The 26,849-nt window shown below is 39.9% G+C and overlaps 1 protein-coding gene across 1 annotated transcript; it reads right to left on the bottom strand.

Moving 5' to 3' along the window:
• Positions 1 to 199: 199 nt before the first annotated feature.
• On the bottom strand, positions 200 to 25,726 carry abhd17c (abhydrolase domain containing 17C, depalmitoylase). Its single transcript, XM_088922168.1, has 3 exons — positions 24,950 to 25,726; positions 10,037 to 10,216; positions 200 to 2,550 (listed from the first exon to the last, which is right to left on the bottom strand). The coding sequence occupies exons 1-3, from the start codon at positions 25,435 to 25,437 to the stop codon at positions 2,331 to 2,333; spliced, it is 888 nt and encodes a 295-aa protein (XP_088778294.1). The 5' UTR covers positions 25,438 to 25,726; the 3' UTR covers positions 200 to 2,330.
• Positions 25,727 to 26,849: the final 1,123 nt, after the last annotated feature.

Genomic DNA, 26,849 nt, shown 5'->3' with positions numbered 1-26,849 from the left:
CTAGAGAACAGCAAGTGAAAGTGTGTTCAACAACTGAAAATTCAGGAATATAATCAGTTTTGTCTCATTTTCAACAAGTCCTTCTGGCCAGTTTATGATTGCCATCACTGTTAGAACCTAATAATTCTTAACATAGTAAACTATGCACCTTAATTACCCATGAAAAGACAAATTCCTTAAAAAAGAAGAAGAAGGTGACTTTTTATAATTCCATGCATCCTTTATTCCATTACAACCATTATGTTGCCAGAAAGCAACTTAACACAGACTTTTTTTACGCAATCAGTTTTTAACAATCTCAATCTTACAGTACATTTAAGGCTTTTTGATTTCAGTAAAATCTACTAGTAGTGTGTGTACCTTTTAAGTATTTTGCATTATTTATGCTTACTGTGATTCCAGTGTCAAAATCAAGTTAAATACCTTTAATTCAGTTTCTTTTCTACAGATATCAAAAGAAAGAAAGGTCTGCATAACACAAATGTGTGAATTTATTAATAATTACTGAAAAACATTGTAAAACTTTTCAGTATGAAAGGAATGAGGAGGCTAAAAATACATCAACAAAATCCTGTTTTGTTTGAGAATAATAAAGGTTCTACAGCAATAAACACATCTATACGTAAGAGTGCTGTTCTCCAAGCTGGGGTTCACAGTCCAGGACATGAGAACAATTCAGAGTCACATCTTGCCAAAAAAAAAAGTCAGGGGAAAAAAGAGGCCACATTTCAATGGCAAAATGAATGCCCTATACGGAAAAAGCCACTACCAATAAAGGAAATCCTGCAAAAATGATTCTGCAATTTGACTTTAACCATCTAGGTGTTTATAACTAAATTTATATTTTTGAATTTCATAAAGAGGAGCTTCACAGTGAGGACAGGACAGTAGGACTACAGGTCTCAGACATTAGACCAGAGCGTCTAGAAAAGGCCCCTCATGCTTTTTAGTTTTGTTTCAAAAGGTCAGCCACTTCCACCAAAATATTTAAATTTAATTAAGACTAAAAGATAAATATGATCTTTCTCCCTGCACACAGGGCTTCACAGTGATCAAACCGTGAAATATAACTGGTCATTTCTAATTTAAAGATCTTCCCTGCTAGCTTGCTTTCTGTACGTAAGGCCTGTCTTTCAGCCGTCTAGAAGCTGTTGAATCATAAGCAGCATGTGAAGTGATAAGTAGAAATGGAAGAAAATGAGAGCTGTTAATTCTCACATTTTCAAAATCTCAGTAACGTCTGAGGAAATACTGAAAATACCAAAATTACCTTGTGGAAAATTTAAGAAGTATTTCTCATGCAGCAGTTAAGCCTAAACAGTAATGCTAAATTGCAGATGGGCTAATTGTGAACCATTGCTTTCTCTGTAACTGAACCAGGGTCTATTAAACCTGGATACTGTCAGCCAAGAAGGAAACTACTGCCATAGAATTAAAAGGAATGTTGGAGTAAAATTCAAAAAACGGAGAACAACTTTTTACCATTTTAAACCTTATTTTAAAGTGGTTAGATTTACACAGTTTATGTCCCAGTTATTACTGAATAAGAAAATGACAGCTGAACACTGAATTTCTGCAGCAATTATGCTGTCATTAACTTCTGAAATCCCAAGCACCATGCTTCAGAGTTTGCTTTGAAGGAAATGCTAAACCTGTTCAGCAGCAAGAAGAAAAATCTGGTTACATATCCAGGGGCCTGTTCTCTTCTTAAACAAAAGTATGAATAATTAGATAAAACCTCACCACCACAAATTGTTCCAGTTACAATACCACAGCTATAAACATCACACAGGTGAATTAAATCCCTTGGCCTGAAACCTGACTAAAGTAAAGACCAGAGAAAACACCAGCCACACCAAAGGCAGCTGTTTTAGGATTCGGAATCCGAGTTTGTTTCCCCTCTAACTACGATATAAAAAATAAATCAGGAATGCAAAAAAAACATACAAATTATAACCACTGTGTGGAAAGGAATTTGTTACAAATACTTGCACCTGAAAAGTGCCCCCGTTACTCGGTACACTTTATGGGAATTTAAAACCAGCACAAAAAGAAAATTAAAAAAAAAAAATCAAATTAAATTCAGCAATTGAATATTTGAGGTGCAATAGATTTTTTCAGGTATAAAAGAATACAAAGTTATCACATTTAAATTCACCCAGAACTGAGAAAGGGCGTTCTTCTTAGTCAGGAACCATGAGAGGAACTGAGAGGAGGCGTGTGCAGACACTGATCGGGTCAGCCCTCCGGGGAGGATCGGGAGCCTGTCGCCACTCCCAGCGGGGCTGGATGCTCCTCCTTCGTCTTCTGCTCCTGGTTCTTGGCCGGCTTCAGGAGTTGGGAAGCTCGAAGGATATGAACTGTTTTAGTCTTTCCAGGTACTGAGCGTACAGCTCTATGTCATTGTGTCCCGCGCCCTCCACCCACAGAGGCTCCACAGCCCTGGGGCAGCGCTCGTAGATGGCCAGGCCGTGGGAGAAATCGATCACCTCGTCCTCGGTGCCATGGATCACCAGCACTGGGGAGGCCACCTTCGAGACTTTATCGATGCTGAAACACAAAGAAGACGCATCTCAGCACACAGAGGCTGGCACTGAAGGGTCAGGACTGGCACCGAAAACAGGAGAAACAGCCCAGCGGCTGATGACGCATCTATTACTGCAAACACTGAAGAAGCAGGAATTGTTAGACATCTTTAAAACTTGAAACCAGGTGTCTTCATCTATCAAGGATGAAAAAAGTGTGCACTTAATTTGAATTTTGTACACTAAACAGTAGATTATGAATTATGCAATACAGACTGGGCTTACAATAAAAACAATTCCTTGCATTTATGTGATGCTTTTAATCCTGAAGGATCTCAAAGTGTTCTACATGAAAGAGGGGACCCACTTTTTCCAATACAGACGTGCAGCCCCCACCTGGAGTGGGAAGGAGTCCCCCCAGGAGCCCACTAGAACTCAGTTAGCACCTCTACTCTTATGAATAGTACAAATGCCAACAATTTTTGTTATACCAGCAAAATTTTGTAATAGCCAGTAGTATTTTTTTTCATGTCTCAGCTTGCAGGTACAAGTTGCGCCACACTGGAATCTTTAATATCAATAATAACCAAGAACCTTGGTTTAATAACTCATCCAGAAGACAGCCCCGCCTACAGCAAAGTGTCACCATACTGGGAACAGTTTTGGAAATTCTGGTCCAGAGGGAAGGGCGCCACTTACTTGCCCACCAGAACCACCTACAGTAACAAGCTGATTTTGCAACAGAGGTCTCCCAACCCAGTACTAGCCAGGCCCAGACTTGCTCAATTTCTGAGAACTAACAAGGCGATAACACTCCTGCAACTCATGTTCTATATATCAGAACTGGGATCAATTGATGATTCATACACAAAAACATGAGAAATGCAAAACCGAAGACAGTAGTAGTTCAGGTGGGTAGCTGCGTCATCATGCGTAGGCTGCAAAGGAACAAGTAATAGGTTTATTCCATGCTGAAATAAAGAAGAAAGAGAACACAACGTTTCGGCCATGGAGCCTTCTTCAGGTGTGAGGGAGACAAGGCAGTAGGCAAAGGTAACGTAGCGGGAGAACAAAGGCTGGGAGGGAGGAGGAGTGGGAGGCGGGAGCAGGGGACAGAAAGAGAGGCCAATCAAGAGGTGTGAAATGAAGACAGACATACAGGATGAAAACTACAACTCCACCCTAGAGATGGAATTTACTATAATATCCCATTTAATTTTATTGTCACTAAGAAATGAAATGGCTATAAAAAATAGAATAATGGAATGTTGGAACAGATTGAATTTTACACGCTTGGTCCTTGTAGCTTTAGAGAGGTGTCCATACACAGGAAATAAATGTTTTTAGTCCTACAGTCTACATTAACCACAAACGCACCAGCAGTGAGGAGATGGCAAACATCTGAATGTGTTCACAGTGCAAGCAGACAGTGGCATGTGGGGTAGCCAGCAGCTGTCCTGTGGAGGCTGGCAGCAGTGGGATACCCACTCTCATTCATAGTGTTTGAACAAGAATAAAACACGTCCTCAGGAAATCAATCCATTCTCTTCTTCTCAAGCACTTGGCCCAGAAGACAGATCCTCCCTGGCCAAGCCCTCTCCTTTTTGTCTAGTGACCCCACTGCACTACCTCCTTGAGACAGCATTTATTAGTCAATAAAATTTAGTTCAAATGCTCATAGCACTTTCACCAGGGGTTGCTGGAGGGCCTGGTATCTTCCAATTTCTGTTCCAACCATGTTCTCAGTTACTATGCTGTTATAATTATTTAATTACCTGCATGACTAGTATACTTTCTGGCCATGCTGGTTTATAGGTTACTGTACATTTAATGAAGTGAATGTCTTCTATAATCAATTGTAAAAGACTATTATTTATAGCTAATTTAATGTTTAACTTTTTCCACAGGATGAAACAAAAATCAGAAGACAGGAATGGAGCTGGAGACTCCTGCTTTACATTAGAATAATTTGTTAATGGCACCAATATAAACCTGGGCAGATTATATGAGGAAATAATCTATAAATGTATAATTATAAATGAAAAAAAGAAAGTTCTGACATGGACACTCTTTCAGCGATTCAACATTTTCATGTTGCTTTTAGGATGTTTGAATTTAGCAGCACCCAGCCACTTCCTTCTGCAAGGCAGGCTTTAATGTAGACTGCGACAGGAAGTCTTGTGCTAGTGCTTCATTCCTGCTGCCCACCAGACAACAGCAACTTCGTTAATATTCAAGCCCACACCACACTGCAGCCTGTGAATCCACTGAGATGGAAACCTCATTAAATTTTCATACAGCCTCACTGTAAATGCCTCAGCAGCCTGCTCTCAAACATCCTACAGGGGCACCAGGTTCTACCCTCTTAAACTCCTGTGATTGCTTTGATGTGAATGCAAAAATAAAATACTGTAATAAAGGACTACAGCCAGCTTTGATAAAAAAATAATTAGAGTTCACAGCCACTCCATTATTCTTCCTGCCAGTAGGCCAGTGTCAGAAAGGTCTTTGCTAAAACTCCAGTTCTAATAAAGGAGACAGCAGATTCCTGAGAAGACTTTATTAAGATATCTGATTGGCCCACAGGTCCCTCACTTTCAGGATGTTGACACAGATGATAAAGGGGCAGAGCAGCTGTGGGTTAAAGGCACCAGGGACCTGTGGCACAAAGCCTCAGTGTTAATGTGCACTCGTTCTAGGATATACAATACTGGGTTCCTCAAGTTAGTGTTTAATTTTGGATCAACAATGACACAAAAGCTTTGTTACAGAAAACATTGGGGGCAAATTCCCCCTTTCATACCAATCCCCTTTTCACATTCTGTGAACTGGAAGTGGGAAGTGGTTTGAATGAAGGAATTTGAATTGAAAAGCTGGAAATAAGAGCAACCCAGTCTAAAGAGATGTTGAAGTTATAGACTTATCTTAGACAATGCATACAGTTTTGCCATGGTGACCACTTTTCACTGACCACTACGGTTTAACTGTCACGCAGACCTGGCAGTAGCTATCCCAAAACTGTTTATTTAACATGTCCACTCAAAACCAAAGGAAAGTTGTAAAAGAATGATCTCTTTGTGGCAAATTTTAAAGACTTGCTTTTACCCTAATTATTCCCACATTTAAAGTTGCATCCTGTGATAGAAATAGAATAATTTAATTCAATATTTCCCGGCTTTCTTGCCTTTGTCGTTTTCAGCTTACACTCAATTACATTCAATCATTCCCATTATCTCCTTTCAAGCAGTTTTAAAGGACAAAGCTTATTCTTTTCAAGCTTTGAATTTCATATAACTGGATCTGGAAATATCTCACTTGTCCCCACTGTCCTGCATGAATAGCAAGTCATTGCTATTTCACAAACGGCAGTTCATAATATATTAAAAGCTTACAAAGAACACTTATGTTTCAAATCATGGCTCAAAGTATCATCTGAGTTTTAGGATAAAGATGAAATGATAAAATTCTGTTCAAACACCCCTAATCAGGTTGACCACTAGTCTAAATCTTCTGTCCATTTAACAGCAGCAGGAGAGACAAACTAGCAAGCAAGAGACATCTACGTGGGATTTATTCTCTTTAATCTTTAAACCATAAATAATTACAGGCTCTGGGAATTGTAAATTCTACACAAAAAAGGCACACTCATGTCATCTGATTTTTCATTTGAAAAAAGCAAGCAAGTAGTACAGTTTATTAGATCTGGGGTTGAACTGCATGACTCTCTTATTCTCACCTAGAGTATTTCCAGGGCAGGTAGGCTAATACATACTGTAAAGTATTACATTATGTTTCATTTTATAAAAAAAAACAAATGGTGTTTGTCAGTGATTACTGCCAAAGGTGCAACATCACCTTACTCTTAACCTTGCAACCTTTTCCTATTTGCATGAGGTGGCTGGTAACTGTGCACTTGTTTCTCTAACGTCTAGTGCAAATGACTCCATCCCACGTCTCCAACAGAAGGGAAAAAAATCTCAGAAAAGGATCTGAGTAGGTTCGCAAATTAGTGCAAACCAGAGGGAGAACCATATACAGTGGTGTGAAAAGGTGTTTGCCCCCTTCCTGATTTCTTATTTTTTTGCATGTTTGTCACACTGAAATGTTTCAGATCATCAAACAAATTGAAATATTAGACAAAGATAACACAAGTAAACACAAAATGCAGTTTTTAAATGAAGGTTTTTATTATTAAGGGAAAAAAAATCCAAACCTACATGGCCCTGTGTGAAAAAGTGATTGCTCCCCCTGTTAATACATAAATCAACTGTGGTTTATCATATCTTTGGAAAGCTGAGTTCAATTTCTCTAGCCACACCCAGGCCTGATTACTGCCACACCTGTTTTCAATCAAGAAATCACTTAAATAGGACCTGCCTGACAAAGTGAAGTAGACCAAAAGATCCTCAAAAGCTAGACATCATGCTGCGATCCAAACAAATTCAGGAACAAATGAGAAACAGAGTAATTGAGATTTATCAGTCTGGAAAAGGTTATAAAGCCATTTCTAAAGCTTTGGGACTCCAGCGAACCACAGTGAGAGCCATTATCCACAAATGGTGAAAACATGGAACAGTGGTGAACCTTCCCAGGAGTGGCCGGCCGACCAAAATTACCCCAAGAGCGCAGCGACAACTCATCCAAGAGGTCACAAAAAACCCCACAACAACATCCAAAGAACTGCAGGCTTCACTTGCCTCAGTTAAGGTCAGTGTTCATGACTCCACCATAAGAAAGAGACTGGGCAAAAATGGCCTGCATGGCAGAGTTCCAAGACAAAAACCACTGCTGAGCAAAAAGAACATAAAGGCTCGTCTCAGTTTTGCCAGAAAACATCTTGATGATCCCCAAGACTTTTGGGAAAATACTCTGTGGACTGACGAGACAAAAGTTGAACTTTTTGGAAGGTGTGTGTCCCATTACATCTGGCGTAAAAGTAACACAGCATTTCAGAAAAGGAACATCATACCAACAGTAAAATATGGTGGTGGTAGTGTGATGGTCTGGGGCTGTTTTGCTGCTTCAGGACCTGAAAGACTTGCTGTGGTAAATGGAACCATGAATTCTGCTGTCTACCAAAAAATCCTGAAGGAGAATGTCCGTCCATCTGTTCGTGACCTCAAGCTGAAGCGCACTTGGGTTCTGCAGCAGGACAATGATCCAAAACACACCAGCAAGTCCACCTCTGAATGGCTTAAGAAAAACAAAATGAAGACTTTGGAGTGGCCTAGTCAAAGTCCTGACCTGAATCCGATTGAGATGTTGTGGCATGACCTTAAAAAAGCAGTTAAGGCTCGAAAACCCTCCAATGTGGCTCCAAGATGAGTGGGCCAAAATTCTTCCACAGCGCTGTAAAAGACTTATTGCCAGTTATCGCAAACGCTTGATTGCAGTTGTTGCTGCTAAGGATGGCCCAACCAGTTATTAGGTTTAGGGAGCAATCACTTTTTCACACAGGGCCATGTAGGTTTGGATTTTTTTTTTCCCTTAATAATAAAAACCTTCATTTAAAAACTTCATTTTGTGTTTACTTGTGTTATCTTTGTCTAGTATTTCAATTTGTTTGATGATCTGAAACATTTCAGTGTGACAAACATGCAAAAAAATAAGAAATCAGGAAGGGGGCAAACACTTTTTCACACCACTGTATATGAAGCATCACCTCCTCTATCCATGTATGTAGTGCATGTGCTACAGAGGGGTAATCTGCTTACTGGATTTATTTCGGAAGATCTGTTAAATATCTACAGTACTATGGTGTTCACAGTGACAATGTGTCAATAGCAAAAAACAAATAACAGCAAATAGTGATGATTCAAGAACAAATGCAAGATGCAAGGTGTAGCAGAACAGTACAACACATGACAACAAAACAGCACTTATTTTCTGTTATGCATTCTGTAGCATAACTAACTATGGTTCATCCCTTGTGCTGTAAGTGCACTATAGTAGATGCTCAAGTAAGGAGCTGCTGGAATTAGGAGTGCTCTTCTGATTTTACTCTCTACAGTCTATCAACAGACAAAAATCACAACACACTTGTTTTTGTGACATGTCAAAATGTCAAAGTTGTTAATCACAACTGTCGAAGGCCAAGAGAAACTTTATGATTCTGTGGAATAATCCCTCTGCAGTTTAATATTCAGGAACAGCTGGCCAGCTGTTTATACATGCTGGAGTTGCCCAGATTCACAAGAAAATAACTCCTTCAACTTGAAATGGTTGTTCCTGGAAATAAAATCTACAAAATTAACTAAATCCATTTTATAGTATTCCAAATACTAGGTTAGAACTTAGAATGTCAAAAAGGATAGGCAAAAAGTTTTGACAGAATATCTTTCTTCTAAAGTCAGAGATCTAAACAAATTATACATAAAATAAATGAGTAAAAAAATCTATTCAATGGCAGAAGAATATAATGATGTTAAAGTAAGAATGAAATAATAGAAACAAAAAGACACACTAATCCACAAAGTAAAAAAGATATTAAAACAGAGAAAGATTGAACTTATGTGACCAGATCAATGTTTGATCCAGCAGATTGTCCTGCAAGTTCAGAGAACAAATTTTATTGCAAATGCCTGGAGTTATGTCTGTCCAGATCAACAGGAAGAAATCAATACAGTAAGCTCAGCATTGGTATACATTATTTTTTCCCCACCTCCAACACAAAAATAAATTATACTGTTAGTCAACTGTTGGGCTAAACTTGTGACAGTACAGTACTCGGGGGTATTCTATGTTCCAACATAACCCTTAACATCAGACAGTGACCTGTGAGACAGTATAGTCACTAAAATTATATATAGAAAAAAATGAAGCACTTCAAAATGGATATCAGTGCCACAAGAATTATGAACTTATATATTTTTTAAATTTGCATTTTGCATCTGTTTGGTTTCTAACTTTTTATTCTGTTTTTCTCGTACTCTTACTTTTATAGAAACTGCTGCGCTCAGCTGCTACACTTACTGCACACATGCCTGTTGTCTGAAGTCTGCTTCTGCCGATGTCGTATGAGGGGAACAGACTTCAACTTAACTAAGAACTGAAAAGACCTTTAAAGGCGTAATAATTATGCTGTTCCTGCCCAAGATGTTCTGTAAGCACAAAACTAAATGGAGGCTTCAAAAGAAAAAAAATATTTTCTGAAAACTTTACAGGCAGAGCTGAGGGTGAGAAACACATTAAAGAATGAGAAAACCACAAAGCTATAGCTGGAGGCAACAAAACCTATTTCCTCTCTTATTACACATACAGTCTCCCATATAGCACACAACCAGTCAGTATAATAAAGAAAATGGTGGTAAAAGGAGATGATTAGGAAAGGAGCAATCATAAATCTAGGCCTTTTTCAATTACCGGGTCTCATGCAAGACAGTTTCACTACAACACAAGGTGGTAAGTGAAGAGACTACTGTTGCACACACAGTGGAGACCTGAGAGCCTGTGCTGTGCTGTATTCCATCCATTCGGCCAAGTTTTTAAAAAGGAAAGATATTCAGACCCACCTCGGAAACGCATCAAAGCAGTACGTCTTCCTGGTGTCGGGGAAGGCCACCCGCAGCCCGGACATGAGGGGGGAGTGGAGGATGACGGCTGCACACTCGTAGCGGGCAGCCAGGTCCACCGTGGGCACCGTGCCGATGCTCTGCCCGTACAGGATGATGTTCTCCGGTGTCACTCCGTACCTGAGCAACACAGGGAGTTTCAGGTGGTTAAACAGCTGGTTAATACAGGACATTTCAGCACCTTTTCCTGAGATCTGGCCTTTCCTGTTTCTCCGGATTAAAAATGTCTTAAAACTAGAAATGTCATGGAAGCTAGAAAATAATTGTTATTCACTCTCGTAACTTAAATAAATTAAATAAAAGACCTGGAACTTTAAGCCATATATTGTAGCTGCCGTGTCTAAAAAAGCCTGTTTAATTAAATGGGATTATAACCACTAAAAGTTCTTTCTATTTCTAGCATAGCCAGTAATCTTCTGTTGTTCTAAATTCAATCTTGTTAGAGCTATACAGCAGTGACGGTACTGTTACACCAGACTGTACTGCACAGTAATACCCCACTTACTGGCAGTCAGGTTTGCTTTTAGTGAAAGACTGCTGTCAGATTTTATCTTAGCTCTCTTCAGTGATGCACAGATAATCGAGTCCTGAATTTGTTCTTTCTTGTTGACAGAGGAATGTACATGCTATAATATACAAGTTAAAAGAGCAGATGCTTCAGTCAAGAAAGTCTGAAATTTCACCCTAGAAAGTCTGCGTTTCTATTTTTAATAAAGCAACAACTTCTTTTAGTGATGAAAGTTCTAGGATTATGTCAATGTAGGAAAGGAAATGTGCAGCAGTCTTAAATAAAGCAAATATGCAGCACTAATGGTGCAATTTCTGTAGTTATTAACAGAAAGTATCTGGAGGCCATGGTTTAGGTAAAGAGAATAAAAATCTACAAAAAAAAGTGACTGGACATACACAATTAATGTCATTAACACTGCAAATGTCACTTGTGAAAAATAATAAACAACTGTAAGCAGTGGGTGCCATTACTGCAACAAGATTCTATGATAATTCAATCTTTGCAGAAGCACCCTTACTGGAAGATAACAACGTTATTAGAGTGCTCTTCTGAGACTGGCAACACTTCCTGGTAGTGTAATTTGTTTCCCAAACAGTTCCTATTTTTTTTGGTATATTTCTTATTGCCTGAGTTATATACACACAAAAGCAGGCAGCAGCAGACACCCAGACGGCAATGTTACCATCTAATAGCCTGATCTGAATACGATGTAGTAGCTAAGAAAAGCTGGACCTGGTCACCATTTGGAAGACAGGTGTTCAAGGAGGTTCAGTGGACCAGCAGGTGATGCTCTTCCCTATGGACCACAATTTCCAAACCACTTCCTCAGTATGGAAACCGTGGATACTGTGCTGCAGGAAGAACATCTTTTCAGACAAGTCATCTGAGATTCTGAGAACTGAGATTTGTGGTGTTAACCCTGGTGTCCTGGGTAATTTCCCACTCTGGGCTTCTAAAGTCTGGCTTCCCTAAAGTTCCCTCTCAATTCACTGGTGAAGTGGTTTCTCATCCCTCCATCTAGTGGGGCTGATGGAGAATAATTGCTGCAGTGCACCATCAATGTGAGAGTTATGGGATCCTTTGAGAAGAAAATGTTACATTTATATACAGTAGATACATCTAGAGAACAAATACAGGTCTGTAAAAAGAGTACACCCACTCCACCTTATTCATGGGGGATATGTCCCTGAACTGTACTATACCAAATACTGTAAATACCATGGGTACACCTAATACACTGTGAAAATCAACATCAATGTACCAAATAACAAAAGAACATGACAGAAAATAATCTTAGTCCTGCACCATTTGTATTATATAAAGGAATGTTAAAAAAATGAAAATAAAGCACTTTTTTGATGGTCAAAGTTCAGTAATCTAAGGGGAGATGCGATGAGCCTGCAATAGTGGATGTGAACATGCATGATGTGTTGATGGTGGCGATAGGTAAACTGATGATTGTGAAGCTGATGATGAAATGACTGTACAGTAATCACTGCTGCTCATCTTCCTTAGTTTGTGTTTTGTGGGTTAAAGGATTTGAGCACAAAACTCCCAACAAAGGACTGAATCCAAGCGAATGAAGAACTGGGAAGAGGTGAGGGATATTGGGAAGCACGAGAGCATGCGAGAAGTTTGAATTGAGCCTCAGAAAAAAACCGAGTAGATCTGTGTCTCCAAGAGAGTTAGAGAAGCTTCGAGAAGGTCTCTCGGGCCAGGCCGGACCTGACCTCGCTAGTATACAGCACAAATGTTCCTATATCATCACAGTCAACATTTCAATTACACAATATACCCGTAAATAAAGAGTTTTTTTTTAATTAAAGACATCTGTGTTAAAATATTAAAAACAGACTCTTTTGAGAAATGACTGGATGAAACCCTTGGATCAAATAAAGCTAATAAACACACATCCTCTTCCTGGTTTCTAGCTTTCTGTTTATCAGTACAAATTACACACTGCCAGTGAAGAACCTTACGTTTCTCTTAAACAAAAAGGGCTACTTTACATGTCTCGTGTCTAGCTACTTTTAGAGGAACAAAAATGCTACTGTTGCAGAATGCCTCTCTGTATCCAATAATTAAATAAAATCTAAAATCACCAAAGGTTCTAATACAGGAGAAAAACACAGCAAAACATGTAATGTGAACCAGTCCCTCTTTTCCAATTTGGACTTACAATTTTAAAATCTTTCCAAGTAGCAGCATGCTTCATGGAAACATAAGATAGCAGCTGATACAAATTAACAAAACTGCATTTGCAATGCCAGCAGACAAAAACTATTTTATAACACCCTGGTAATGACAGAGGAAAGCCAAAACCACCATTTGGAAGGCTGGCATTATTTGGGAAAATAACTTCATTTATGGAATTCTCTTGTCCAAACAGGAATTGAGGATGGAAAGGTACAGCAAGTTCACCAGTGGAGCAGCTGCCACGTTTCCATGTGGTGAACTTTATGTTAAACAAAACGAGAAAGCTGCCTGTCTAAACAGCCTCCAGACTTGTGAAGAAATCAATCGAAACAAGCACTGCATCTTAATACTGGATCAATGCCAGCTTCCCCTTGGCTTCTGGACAGACGAGGGGAAGAAACAGTGGCAATTACTAAATATCTTTTACAAGAATTAACATTGTTTCACCACTTTTAATCCCTAATTCAAATTCATTCAAGGAAGTTACACACTGTGACCTGTGCCACTAGTAACTGCATTGTTTCAAAATGATATTAAAATTATGGGACAAAAAGAGAACTGAAATTAGGTTGAGACACATGATTTATCAATTAAATATTTTGTGGTTTTCTTTAGAAGCTTTTATACCTGGTGCCGGCTGGAAGACCTTAATTAAAATAATCTTTTGTGGATGCAAACATTTGCGGATGAAGTTTTTTGAAGTGAACTCAACAAGCAACCATCATGAAACAGAAACAGCCCTGTTCCTTCTAATTCATGTCTTCCTTCACAAACAAACGAATGGAAGAGAACTGAAAACAAGCAAACAAATCCTAAGTCCTCTATGTAATTAACTAGGAAACACTGACTACACCAACATTAGGGAGACAGTGTAATTAGTCATTTCTTGTTTGGAGATGTGAACAGCATGATGTTGCCACTTTCCCTGGTTTTTCCATGGTCTTCATGATCAACTCAAGACAGCAAGATAAATTCCCCGTTCCCAGACAGCTTCCTGTAAGAAATTAATAATGTGGCACTTTATGCATTTTAGAATGCTGTGATAAATGAACCATATGCCACTGAGTATTTTCAAAAGTATTCCTTTTACAGAAAACAAGACTGAGTCCTTTTGTCATCCCCTTCACTGTTTACAGCTTTTAATTGCTTTGCTGTGAGTGAAGGTTTGACGGCCCCCTCATTAGAAGACGCATAATGACGCAGTGCAGTGATGTTCTCAAAGAACAGCAGAGCAAGACAAGACGTTTGGACTCTTGCAAGAGCACTCCAGGATGTGATGATGGAGGATTACTGCTTCTAAATCTTATTCTTAGAAACAAATTTGCATGATTTGGTGTTTATTTTCATTTGAAAGATGGGACTGACTGTATCACTAAACACAGTATAATCAATGAGCTGAAATCAGTCAACAGTTCTTGCTTTATGCAAGACAGCGTCATTCTTGCTGCCGTTATTTGTAAACAGGAAACACAGCACAAAGATCCAAAAGGAAATCAAAGAAAAAAAAATTAACATCTGCATGTGTTTAGGGAGTTCACATACCAAGACCTGGAGGTGAACATGCATAAAGTACTGTGCAGTGCCACCTCTGTTGGTTCATATCTAAGACATATTTTTTGAAAACAGCACTCATTACCAATCAGATGAACTCATATTTATGTAAGCCTACTGTTGACAGCAGACCCCCCAAAATAATTAAACATCCCATGTCACTGATCATATGAGTAGGAGAGTCAACCCCAGTGTCCTAGTTAAAATGTTCAATATGCTCAATCCCATCTTCCCACAGTTGGCTAAATAGCTGCTACAGTACAAGTCATCCTGGGTATTTCACTTCAGTGGAAAATGCAGTGCGTCTACTACGTAAAGTGTTTTGGGATCCTATTGGAATTAAATATACAAGAAACTTAGTAATTCATTTTACTAATATAGGGGAGCATGGGTCCTGGGTTAGATTCCAGCCTAGGGCATATTCTGTGTGAAATGTTCATGCTGTCCTCATGTTTGTATTTTCTTATTATTCCAGTTTCTTCCCAAAGAAGCTAGGCTAGTTGGTGCCTTTGAATTGAACCCATGCACTTGGGTATGTGCCCTGCTCTGGACTGGCATCCTGGACAGAATGCGGTCCTGCCCTGTGTCCCGTGATGAACTGGTGTCCTGTTCAGGCTGCAGTCCTGTCTTGCACTCTATGCCTGCAAGATGGACTCCAGGTTGCTGGGACCCTCACTAGGACAAGATGACTTTCTGGCAACGCATAGTTGGATCCGGGACACCAAGAATACTGTTGAGTAAGACTAAGGATTGAGTTCCTTGTAAGTCCTAGCATCTCTCAAATTTCACGAATGTTGCACATGCTAAAACACTCATTTCAAAATGAAAAGAGAAACACAGATTTCTGGATCTAAGAAATTACACAAAAAAGTTTGATCTCTCGTGTTTCTGAATCAATCTCAAATCACATTGTGTGTTCATGGTTGACTTCAAATTTACAGTGCTGGCCACCTAACCTGAGCTTAACGAAAGCTTAAGGAGACTATACATTTTTACACAAAGAAAGCATGGTGTCGCATTCTGAATGGAAAGACAGAAGGAGAATAAGAAGTTATTTAACTTTTTTTAGAAAATGTAAACATTTAGATAAATAAAAATTAAACCCATTCACATGAAAAGGAACTGAACTTGAAGTCATTTGGTGTTGTAGCACAAGATTAAAAATGTGCACAATTCACATTACAGGGACACACTTCAGTGCTCAGAGGTTATTTGTGGTTTCAGTCCTGGTAAGTGGTTTCCAGCCAGGGGTGGCAAAGACCCCTTGGAGCCCTGGACAAGGGATCACCAGAAACACTGATCAAAACACTATTAACCCCCAAGTCTCATGATTTGTACATTCAACACTTCTTCAATGTGTATATATTCAAAACATCTGGCACATCTGCTGACCTGTAGTTATGCTTTTAACAATTTATAATTAAACGTTGCTTTATCATTATGATTATATATTCATGAAACATAGCTGAATCTTAGCTGCTGCACTGTGAACAGGTTAAAGGGCTGTGTTAATTGATGTTATAGAAGGGCAAAGACAATTCTTTTTTTCTAACAGGACTCACAGCTGTGTTATTACATCAAGTCAGGGAAACATGAACTGAAGCCTGACAGATGCAGGCACTTAATTACACTCAATGACAGAAACACAGCTGATTTCAGCAGCCGGCATTGTTAAACCAGAGGACAGCGCACTTGTATTTCAGTACGGCTGGATGCAATTCTGTGTTTCTCATAACAGCTGTTTCATCAGCTCTGGCATGAAACTGGCTACAGTACTGAGGCTTGGCTGGCCGTGGAGGGTGGCATTTGTAATCCATCGCTGACCTTGAATATCTAAAAAACAGCATCATCAAGGTTGCAAATGTTTATTGTACCTCAAACACCAGTGACGCCTCCATAACTAACGGTTTTAATCATTCCATGAAATTAACTGCTCTGATCCCAACTAAGGCTTCCCAGAACAGAGCTGGCATTAATTGCCGGATTAACTAGAACAGTCAGGGCAACCATGTTCATACCTGACAGTAAAGAAAAGCATACTCTTAAACACAGAACACAGACCTAAAAGACAGATTGGTACTTACTATAGAATAATGGGAGTGTGCCTTACTATATCTGCATTTTATTCATGTTTCCATAGTTTGCCCCTTCAGTACTTTTATTTGGAGAGTCTTCCAACAGCAGTGTCATAATTCAAAGACTTGCACCCATCTCATACATCGTTCCCAGAGAGCCAAGCCAACCATGGTGTGATGTACCTAGAATACCTCGAATGTGATGTGTTTCTAGCCACTTGGCCCCTTACCGACAAGAGATATTAGATGCCCTGTCCACAGAGCTGAAGGGTTGCAACTAGGCTAACCAATACTTGTCACACCTCTTGAAACAAATGAGCTCCCTTTTCTCCAAGTCTTCAAGTTCTGACTCAATAAGGATTTCTAGCATCTCACAAGAAGTTATATGAACTCTTCATTAACTCCACTTTGTTTAGAAGATTTTAATTCCACTTATTTCACCTGTAAAAGCTCTGTCCTTGTTAAGAAAGGACCTGCTGGAAAATCAGGGTCATCTACACACAGCCCCTAACTTACAGGAACACCTTGGTCTTGTGCAGACTTTCAGTCTTCTGTGGGCTCTGGCCACCAGCTCAGTTTTCCCAATGGTAGTTTGGAGTGGTATAATCCCCATTTACTGGTATTTAAACCAAGGACTTGGCTGCTATTACACAACAGTAATGTGTACTCTGGTGACTGGGATACTTCAGGTAATGAACTCAGAACACAGACCACAGTTTCTTTTGGCAAAAAGATAATGTCACTGCAATCTCTCTTTCCCATTTCATTAGCTATCATGCTAAGTCCAATAACTCAGTTTGGGGAAGAAAATGTTTTTTCACTTTTCTTTTATTTTTGTGTTTTTTCAGGAGGGAGCATCCAAATGTTAGCAGGTGTGCGATATGAAACGTGTTCCTTTCAGGCTTCCTCTGTTCCGTACACACCACCTGGAAGGCCCTGCAGACGAAACATCCTGCAACAAACCTCCAAAGGAAACAAAAGCTGTCGCTTGTTACCGGCCAGACTCTCACTGCCAGGAACACTGTCTCGTCCAAGAGAACAGCATGGGGAACAGCAAAGCAGTCTACACGATGATCTGAATAACTACCGCGATGACTTACACTATTAAGAAAATTATATGTTTAAAACTATTTTAAAGTAGAGACTGACAGATTCATATAAATCTCTTTTTGGAAAGATTCATACATACACTTGACTTCTACTGGTCGAAATTAGGTCACGAGGTGCCATCAGGCATAAAACATCTGACACTGCAAACACAAACTACAAATGTAAAGCATGTTTGAGTAATCTGGCAATCTTATCACTTTTCCACAAATGCTTACTATCAGTTTAAGGAGTGCCAATTAAAAATACAAACCTGATTATAAATATCAGATAAGTTCTAAAAATAACAGCATATTGCTAAATACATTTTTAGACCACATAGATGGGGAGCAAATAGAATACAAAGTCTGTAATCATTACACTTGGCTGCTTCGGCAACATACAGTTTCTCCATCTCATCTAATTTACGTTATATGCCAGACATTAGAAGTACAATAATATTTCCCTTGTTAATTCTGAAAGAAAATGTTGAGAAATAACTTGATCATTTATACCACAGTATTCAATCCTAGCACATACTGTAGGTTAGCCCATTATAGGAGTATTCAGAAAAGGCTGCATAATTCTTTAAGCATAAGACTAAACAAATAACAAAAATATCTTTAGACTGGCATGCCAGATTTCTGTTTTTTAAGATGACTTCTTTTTTCATTAAAAGCTTAAGGCATGCTACTTTATGATAAAGAAATAATACTGAATGACAGCACAACTATTACAGTACTTTTCCATTAGAAGCTCTGCGACAACAAAATGTAATTTAGAAATTTCAACAAAGAATATACACATCTGCTATTTCAGTAAAGGTGCAAAACATAAAAATTCAATTTTCAATTGAATTGGAAGAAAATGAGATTTAAAGAGTCATAAGTGATTTGTGGGATCAGTGAACTGAACTTAGCTGAGCTCAGTTCACTGAAGGAAAGACAGGCATAGTCTTACAGAAGCTACAGAACCAAATATTAACATTCAGGGGAAGGTTCAAGGAGACTGAATGCATAGCAAGAAGAACACAAACAGAAAGTACAGCTTTAATGAAACTCCCTGCCCAGCATCCTGTTACTTGAAGCTTCTGTGTAATAATTAACATAGCTCAATGCTAGAGTACACAATACTTTTGCCACAGCCCATTACTTCTCACCATACAGTATGCAAAGCTCAGTGTACTGTGCAACATGGAGGCGCCTGTACTTTGAGCACAGATTAAGAGTTGCAAAATATACATGACCCTCACAAATAAAATGAAACAAAGCAACAGTGAAAATATAACAGATGTGTAAGTAGCCTCAATTTGCTGACACAGAACTGTGATCAGTACTAAACAAGTTTAGTTATGCGATCTTCATAATTCCCAAGGCTCCTATACCAGAGATCTCAAACAAGAAACATAGAGAGACACCTGTAGTTACAGCACAGGATGCAAGGAAATACTGAGCTATTTCTTGTCCGAGATGGGAGTGGAGAGCAGTTTTATCCGAAGGTAGAGGCTGTAATTCCATATCAATGCAGAAGGACCGGGAACACACCTGAACCTCGGGCACATTTACAAGGTGGCCTCACAAAAGAGGTCCCCACCCCCTGTGCACAAATGGGTCCCTTACAAACAGAACCCCAGCCCATCGCAGGGGATATCTGCAATCACCAGCTCTCGCTGCACTTCCAGGAACATCACAAAAGCTATAGGAGTGGGCTACAAATGGTCCGCTCTTCGGACTGCTGCTCGTCTCTCTAGGATGAGGATCACTTGCTTACAGCAGGGTAAGCGGAAACCCTGCTGGGGTTTCCAAAAATATTTACAGTCGTAAGAAAAGAATCCAACTGATACAAGTGTGTAATGGGGCGAGTCATTCGTGATTATTTGGAATTAAGAGTGCGAAGATATGAGACATAACAGAAACCACAGCATGCCTCAATTCATATGTGAGCAGCAGAGAAATCAATATATTATTACTCAAAGATGTGAATGTTTGTGTGAAACTGAAGCTCCCTGTGAAAAACGTTTAACACTAAAAATATATACTTTATGCGTGTCTAAAAGTTACCTAAAAGTTATTGGTTACAAAACCGATTGTAAAATAAATACCTGATCTGCCTATCTTCTCTAGAAATACACTGAACGTCCACTGTACCCATCCCCATTCCCTAAACCTGGGCATTAGCCAAACTCTACTCCTAGGCAAAAGGACGCAGTTGTCTGCCTGTCTAGGACAAACAGAGTCAGACTGACAGAGATTTCTCCCTTTACAGGCTAATAACAGTGGGACCCTGCCAAAAACTGAGAGCTCTGTGAAAAATATAACAGTCTACAAATGAGAGGCCATTAGGCCCATCTAGCTCATTTTGCTACATATAGTAACAATGTGTGGACAATCCCAGATACACACCATCAAAGCACCAGGGTCTGCAGGGTCACCTCATACTGTATATAATGTTTACAACAGTGTTCCAGGAAGATTTGCTGTGCAAAGACAAGGAGTATTTCTATCAACATGGCCGGTCTGGCATACGTAGAAAAGGGCATGCATAAACCTTCTTTAGAGAATGTTCATCTGTAGAGGGAAGAGGGGTCCTTTGAAAAATGCATATCATCAGTGACTGGCACCCAAGAGTCAATTCAGGCTCTACTAGGGGGAAAAGTGGTCATACTCTGCACATCATGAGAGCTATAAAGTAGAAACTATTTCAGAATGTGGGATTCAGGTGAGGAAGCAGCAAGTGAATATTTGTAGATAGACCAGGGAGCCTGGAGAGAGATTATTGGGCCATGTGAATCACTATTCTACAATGACTATGTAATTTGGGGGCTTGGTTGACTCTAGAACTCCTGGAGCCCTTGTTATGATCAGAGAGATCATTAACTCATACCAGAAAATTTCTGTGGAGAAGCTTAAGATTGGCTGAAAATAGACATTCAACCATGACAATGATTCAAAGCATAAAACAAAATAGTCTATATGGATGTAAGAAAAGATCTGATGTTATTTTTTTCTTTATCTAAGTGTTTGCAACTGGCCATCTCAATCTACAGACTTCATAAATATTATACATATTAATTAAATCTTTGATTCTAACATTAGATGAATCTTCACTAAAAAACAAAGACTTTCAGCAATTCTTCATGCAGGAAAATGTTCCTTTGAAGTTCCAGAACCTTACAGTACACTACACTACAGGAGCCATGTAGACAGTGTAATCCCTGCCTGAAGAGGGTCTGAAAACTACCAATTACAGAGGTGTTTTTAAATGTGATGTTTTTTGGTCTTCAATTATTTATGACAAATTTATCTTTGCTCTGTCCAATTCTATTAATTATCAGATATTTAGTGCTCCTATTTCACCAGGGATGTGAATTAATTTGAAGGGCACTGTATCTAGAGTCAAGAGGTATTCTGGTGCAAATATCTCTCCTCCCCTCCCACAGGGGACAGCATCCTGAGGTTACCAGGAAAACATGGAGTTCTTCCATCTGGAACATGCCCATATCTCTCCTCTGGAAACAACAGGGCCCTCTGGCTGTGGGGTAGGTCACTACAGCCCCAAGAGCTATCAACTAGACTCTCTGCAAGGAACCATGGAACTTAGTACTGATTAGCACCACTATCACAGAAAACCTTCTAACTGCATGGGAATGCTTGCATTAAATTAAAGCCCAATCTAACAGAATGCAGAGAATGGCTCTCTATGGTTGAATTATCAGCCAACAGATCAAGGTTAAAATGATTATTAGTGAATTTCACTTACAGAAACAATTTCACGGTGCCCCCTGTCCAGTGCATGTGCTTTAATGAGAACTGCAAAATGTGTGCCATGAAGCTTTTCATGCAATCTGACTGTGGATTATAAATGCAGAATCTGTATTTAATCATTGCAGTGCAGGCAACCAGATCAAATCAATAGTCCCTTTGATTGAATCATCTACAGGCATTGCCAGAATCATATCCCACTGTTGACAATAAATGGTCACCATTGGGAACAGACACCATAGAGCATAGGCTGTATCCACTGCTACTGGCACTTTTTCTAAGAATGTTAATAACCTTAAAAACTGTAGAGCAATTGTCAGGAAAAAACAGTGAATGTGTTAAATGCCTGTCATGCCTTTCCAGCTTTTAATTTAGAACCCAACAGTTTATTGAGTTTTAATGGTTTTAAAGTCTTTTTAAAGGATTTTGCTTTCTTCCCTGTTGGGTCGAGTACTTAATTTGAGTCTAAAGCAGTTTTTCTGTCTGAAACCTGAACAGTTCACTGCACACGAAACTGATGAGATGCAATTAACCATTCTAACAACATAACAATGGACTGATCTTTTTTTTCTTTTCTCTTAAGCCACTGCAACTGCCTGTAAATTCAAAGTGAAGCTTATATTCTGATAACACCCAAGCAGCCTAATCCAAAATAAATAATTAATAATAATAATTGCTTACACTTACATAGCCCTTTTCTGGTCACTCCACTCAAAGCACTTTACAGGTAATGGGGACTCCCCTCCACCACCTCCAATGTACAGCCCCACCTGGATGATGCGACGGCAGCCATAGTGCGCCAGAACACTCACCACACATCAGCTATCAGTGGGGAGGAGAGCAGAGTAATGAAGCCAATTCATAGATGGGGATTATTGGGATGCCATGATTGGTAAGGGCCAATGGGAATTTTGGCCAGGAAGCTAGGGTTACACCCCTACTCTTTCTGAGAAACGCCCTGGGATTTTTAATGACCACAGAGAGTCAGGACCTTGGTTTTACATCTCATCCGAAGGACGGCGCCTGTTTACAGTATAGTGTCCCCGTCACTATACTGGGGCATTAGGACCCACAACATCACAGGGTGAGCGCCCCCTGCTTGCCGCACTTACACCTCTTCCAGCAGCAGCCTTAGTTTTTCCCAGGAGGTCTCTCATCCAGGTACTGACCGGGCTCACACCTGCTTCGCTTCAGTGGGTTGCCAGTTGTGAGTTGCAGAGTGATATGGTTGCTGGCCATAAATGGCATAAATGGCAACCCAGAGAGGAATACAAACATAAAAAGAATGCCTACAGTACTGTACCAGCTATTCTAGTTTATTTTGTGTGTATACAATAGAAAACCTGTTCTGGAATTGTTTCCATTCTTATTTTTATTTGCATAGCAAACCTATTTTAAAATACTTCAATTGTTTAATGGCCTTTACGTCAATGAAGATAAGGAACTAGAGTGAAATGTGGGTGTGAGAAAGATCAACCGGCTGCAGAGACAACAGAAGAAACAGTATGTTAAATCTAATGCAGGACTATCCTTTTTAGTCATAGCTACTGATTTATCTGCTTACTTGACAACACTATCTGTATCATTGGTAACATTTTCCCAGTCCTTCCATTTTCCAAAAACAGAAACAAGAAACACAATATTTTGGCTGTTGAGCTTTCTCGGGTGAAAGAGAGGAATTATTAGGTCTACTAAAAAAATACAAAGCAGAAATAAAGGAATGAAAAAACAATTCTGCTGCCTATTAACACAGGCCACACCCCAGACAAGCCATTGAAGTCTCCTAATCTTGGCTTCAAAGGTACCTCAAAGCAAGTACAGAAAAGGTTTGTTCTCTTTTGTACATTTAAGAACTCTGATCCCAGCCCCTTCAGAACCTTTGAGAAGGACATGGTTTGTCCTAAAAACATCCATGCAAGCTGAAAGACAAGGTCTAAGTATGAACAACACTGCCTGGTTTATAGTATCCACACCTTGCATATTGCCAACATGGATGACAGAATAGTCTTGTACCAATGCACAGCGGTCCCTCCTCGCACAGCTTGCTTGATTTGTTGTGCCATCAGTGGAAGGAGAACTTTAATCGAGAATTTGTGATCCAGAGTGTAACCACATCCAGTCCTGAACTATAATACCCACACATTAATTGGGAGGTAAATATTCCTAGTAAGGGTCACAGCAACCCAGAACATTTTCTAGAAGCAAAGGGTACGAAGCAGGACTCTCCTTGGATGGGATGCATGGACACACAAGTACATTTTAGAGGCACTTACCCCATACAGAAGGAACCTCAATGTGGAATCAAACTAAGGAGTTTGCTAACCACCATGCCAAACCCTGACCTATAATAACAAAGCCAAAACATATCTCCTCAAACTCATTAGAATGTTAGCACACACGTGAATAAGATCATGAACAGGGTGGCACACAAAATGTATTTCCCCCACCCCTAAGTACATACAGACCAGCAGTGTTGATATCACCCTGTGTAATCCATCTGAAGAAGGAAATAACTCAAAACAATTCACTAGCATTGCTGTGCACCTGATGTCATTCAAAGTAACAAAGTACAAAGCAATTAACTTGAAATGAATAAATCAAAAGCACAGGGCTGAGCAGGCCTGGACATTCACACAAGATAAAGGGTAGACATTATATTTGTAATTTTAGCACCAACAATGAAATCACGGTGCATATTTAAGGGCACAATCCAGGATTAGCACTACCGCATACCAACAGGGCACGAACTACTTGCTGCAGTCTCTCCACTGTAAATTTCATAGTATGAATCAGCACGTCTACAATCTCCTCCCAAATCAGTAATCCCAACAGGAATCATATCTGGGACTCCTTGTGACCTTACTTTTCATCCTCCTCACATCAAAAGCGCACACTGGTAGCCATTCTAATACTAAATCCTTAAACAAAAAGGTCTCTACCTAGTGCTGGAATCTGGCAAGGGGGAAGGATATAGCCCACAATGTGGCTTCTGGGAACACTCTACTTCCTTGTATTAACATACTGATCAGCAGTATACCTTACAGTAGTACTTACAACACAATCCTTCACCATAACTATTAATAAATACAGAGGTAAACCACAGGCATTGCCTCCATTCTACCACTGCCATTAACAACACATAACCACAATAGAGGTGTATATTGAGTTTAACTACTCTTTTGGCATACAGAATATAATTACGATTGTATTGATAATTCAAACGTAAAGAAAAATGAGGGCTACCATGTCAGTTACTAAATGCTAGCATCAATGAGATACATATATTGCAAATAGGGGATTATTTGGGATGACCCGTGGATGGAGGAATTTCATGTCGAAATAGTGCTTACTTCAGTAAGAATTGAAGGACTTTACATAGAGCTATCGCCTGTGGAAACTGGTGATGATGCTCAGTCCACTGAAAGGGGTCTGAACGAGAAAGGCGTATGGCGACGGCATTGCTAATCTTGTCATTGTGTACCGGGGGCTGTACAGCCGCCCTGTGTGCAAGTAAAGCGAGTTGACGATGGTAACCATGGAAATTGGTGGATGGGGGAGGGGCGGCAGCTCACAGCGGGATCTTGATCGTAACCTTGTCGATTTCTTGAATGCAACAAACCCACCCTTTAAATCTTCTGCGTGGCCGGAATGAATTCATAAGTACTGTACTCACTTGGTCCGAAGAGCTTGCCATGCAGCATCGATATCAGCGTACAGGTTCTTCTCCGACGGCTTTCCAGAGCTGACCCCGTATCCCGAATAATCGTAGGAGAAGATGTTGCAGTTGATCCTGGAGCCCAAACCGATATAGAAGCTGCACATCTGGCCGAGGTCCACCGCGTTGCCGTGGGAGAAAAGCAAGGTGTAGCGGCTGTTCGGGGCGCACCGGACAAACATGCAGCCAACCCGGTTCCCGCGGCTGGTCCTGGTGTAGAAGACCTCCACGGCGTCCAGCTCCCGCTGGGAGTACTGCCAGTCGGCCCGCTCGTTCAGATGGAGGCTGCATGTTCCGCTTGCCTCGTCGGTCTGGACCGAGTACGTGGGCTCCGGGGGCAGGAAGGCGAGCTTGGCGGCGATGCGACTCGGGCAGGGCGGGCAGCAGAAGAGCCAGCACAGCTCGCCTAGAGAGAAACCGTTCATCCTAGGGCCTTGCTCGGGCATTGAGACTTTATTGTAAACAAACTAATCCCCGTTCCTAATAAAACAAAAGAATGCGACTATAAAGCCAAGCGCTAACATACAATAGCGGTGGGTTTTTTTTTAATGATTAAAACACCGCTGTCAACATAGTTGAAAAATAGTTCTCATACAGCGCCGTCTTATAAAAGAGCCCTTGTCTATCAAGCGAATTATTTTTTTAAAAAAACGAAGCATTTACAACCTGTACTGTAAGACAATCACAAAGCAGGCAGCCATGGTTCAAGCTCGACAGTAGCCAACCATTCAGCACAACTTCCGGGTTAGACAGCGGATATCCTAGTGGTGCTGTCAAGTCAACACAGCGTTCCTGCATTTGTAATTTATTCATTACTTATCGAACCAAGCGCTTCGGACTTCCTGCGCACTGCTTGAAGCGAAGTGCCCGTCATACACACAGCCCCGTTGTCATACGCCTATTAGTTTTTTGTACCATTCTGCAGATTGATATCTGTATATGCAATGTATTTAGCATTCGTGGGGAGTTCATTCAAATACCATTTTTGAAACTAATGACATGCAAAAATTAAAAATATCATAGTACGTGCTTTTGATTTTGTGTTAGTCTAACAATCACAAATATAGACCCCAGAGCACTTCAAAAACACGATTTCCACAGCACTGCATTAGATAAACGTTAAATCCTCACACGAATATGTTATTATACCTGAACACAAAAGTGGTTTAAGACAAAAGTGCTCTGCACAGTAAAATTAACTATGAATTCAGACTTTTCTCATTTCTCATAGATTTTATGATGGTGACCATCCAAAATGACACCTATTAAATGGACAGTTACTGTTTTTTTTTACGTACATGGAGGCACTACTTTGCACAAAATGTTGTGGGAGTCTGGCACAGGTAGTGTTACCACCTGTTCAGCTTTTGACAGGATTGTTCTTTTTCTGAGGCAGCTGTCCTGGAAAATCTGAAAGTCATCCTGAGACATTAAAATGTCCCATATTTATTTGGTCAGATCTGTGATACTGAGGTTAGCATTCACAATAATATTTTATTCATTTTGTTCTCCTCACTTCATAATTCTGAGCTATTCTTCGATGCTAAACATGAGGTTTTGCAAGTTCATTTGGTAGCTTAAGTCCATCTTCATTACCATGCAAAGCTACTTCTTGTATTATTGGCTACATACAGCAACAACAATTAACAGCTGTGAACAGCCAACAAAATACAAAAACTAACAGGCATGTTACCTCTGATACCCAAATATTACTGAATAATATTTGTGTAAAGCCTTGGTGTAGAGTGGTTTAGATTTTGAGAACTGACTAGTGCGTGTACACAAATGGAGCAATGGATGTGAAACAGACAATAATGCAATGCTTCATCTCCAACCACAAAAAATATTGATATGTTAT

This window comes from Atractosteus spatula, chromosome 7 (genome assembly GCF_055471065.1).
Source record: "Atractosteus spatula isolate fAtrSpa1 chromosome 7, fAtrSpa1.hap1, whole genome shotgun sequence".
Taxonomy (NCBI): domain Eukaryota; kingdom Metazoa; phylum Chordata; class Actinopteri; order Semionotiformes; family Lepisosteidae; genus Atractosteus; species Atractosteus spatula.
The sequence above is the reverse complement of the archived record's forward strand: the minus strand, read 5'-3'. Positions and strand labels throughout refer to the sequence as shown.

What these genes read in the sequence shown, in the direction of transcription:
- abhd17c (XM_088922168.1), bottom strand. Translation starts at nt 25,437, where the DNA reads ATGCCCGAGCAAGGCCCTAGGATGAACGGTTTCTCTCTAGGCGAGCTG. An exon ending in TGGCAAGCTCTTCGGACCAA is followed by an intron (nt 10,217 to 24,949) that starts GTGAGTACAGTA and finishes TGTGTTGCTCAG; the next exon opens with GTACGGAGTGACACCGGAGA. An exon ending in TGCTTTGATGCGTTTCCGAG is followed by an intron (nt 2,551 to 10,036) that starts GTGGGTCTGAAT and finishes TTTGTGTTTCAG; the next exon opens with CATCGATAAAGTCTCGAAGG.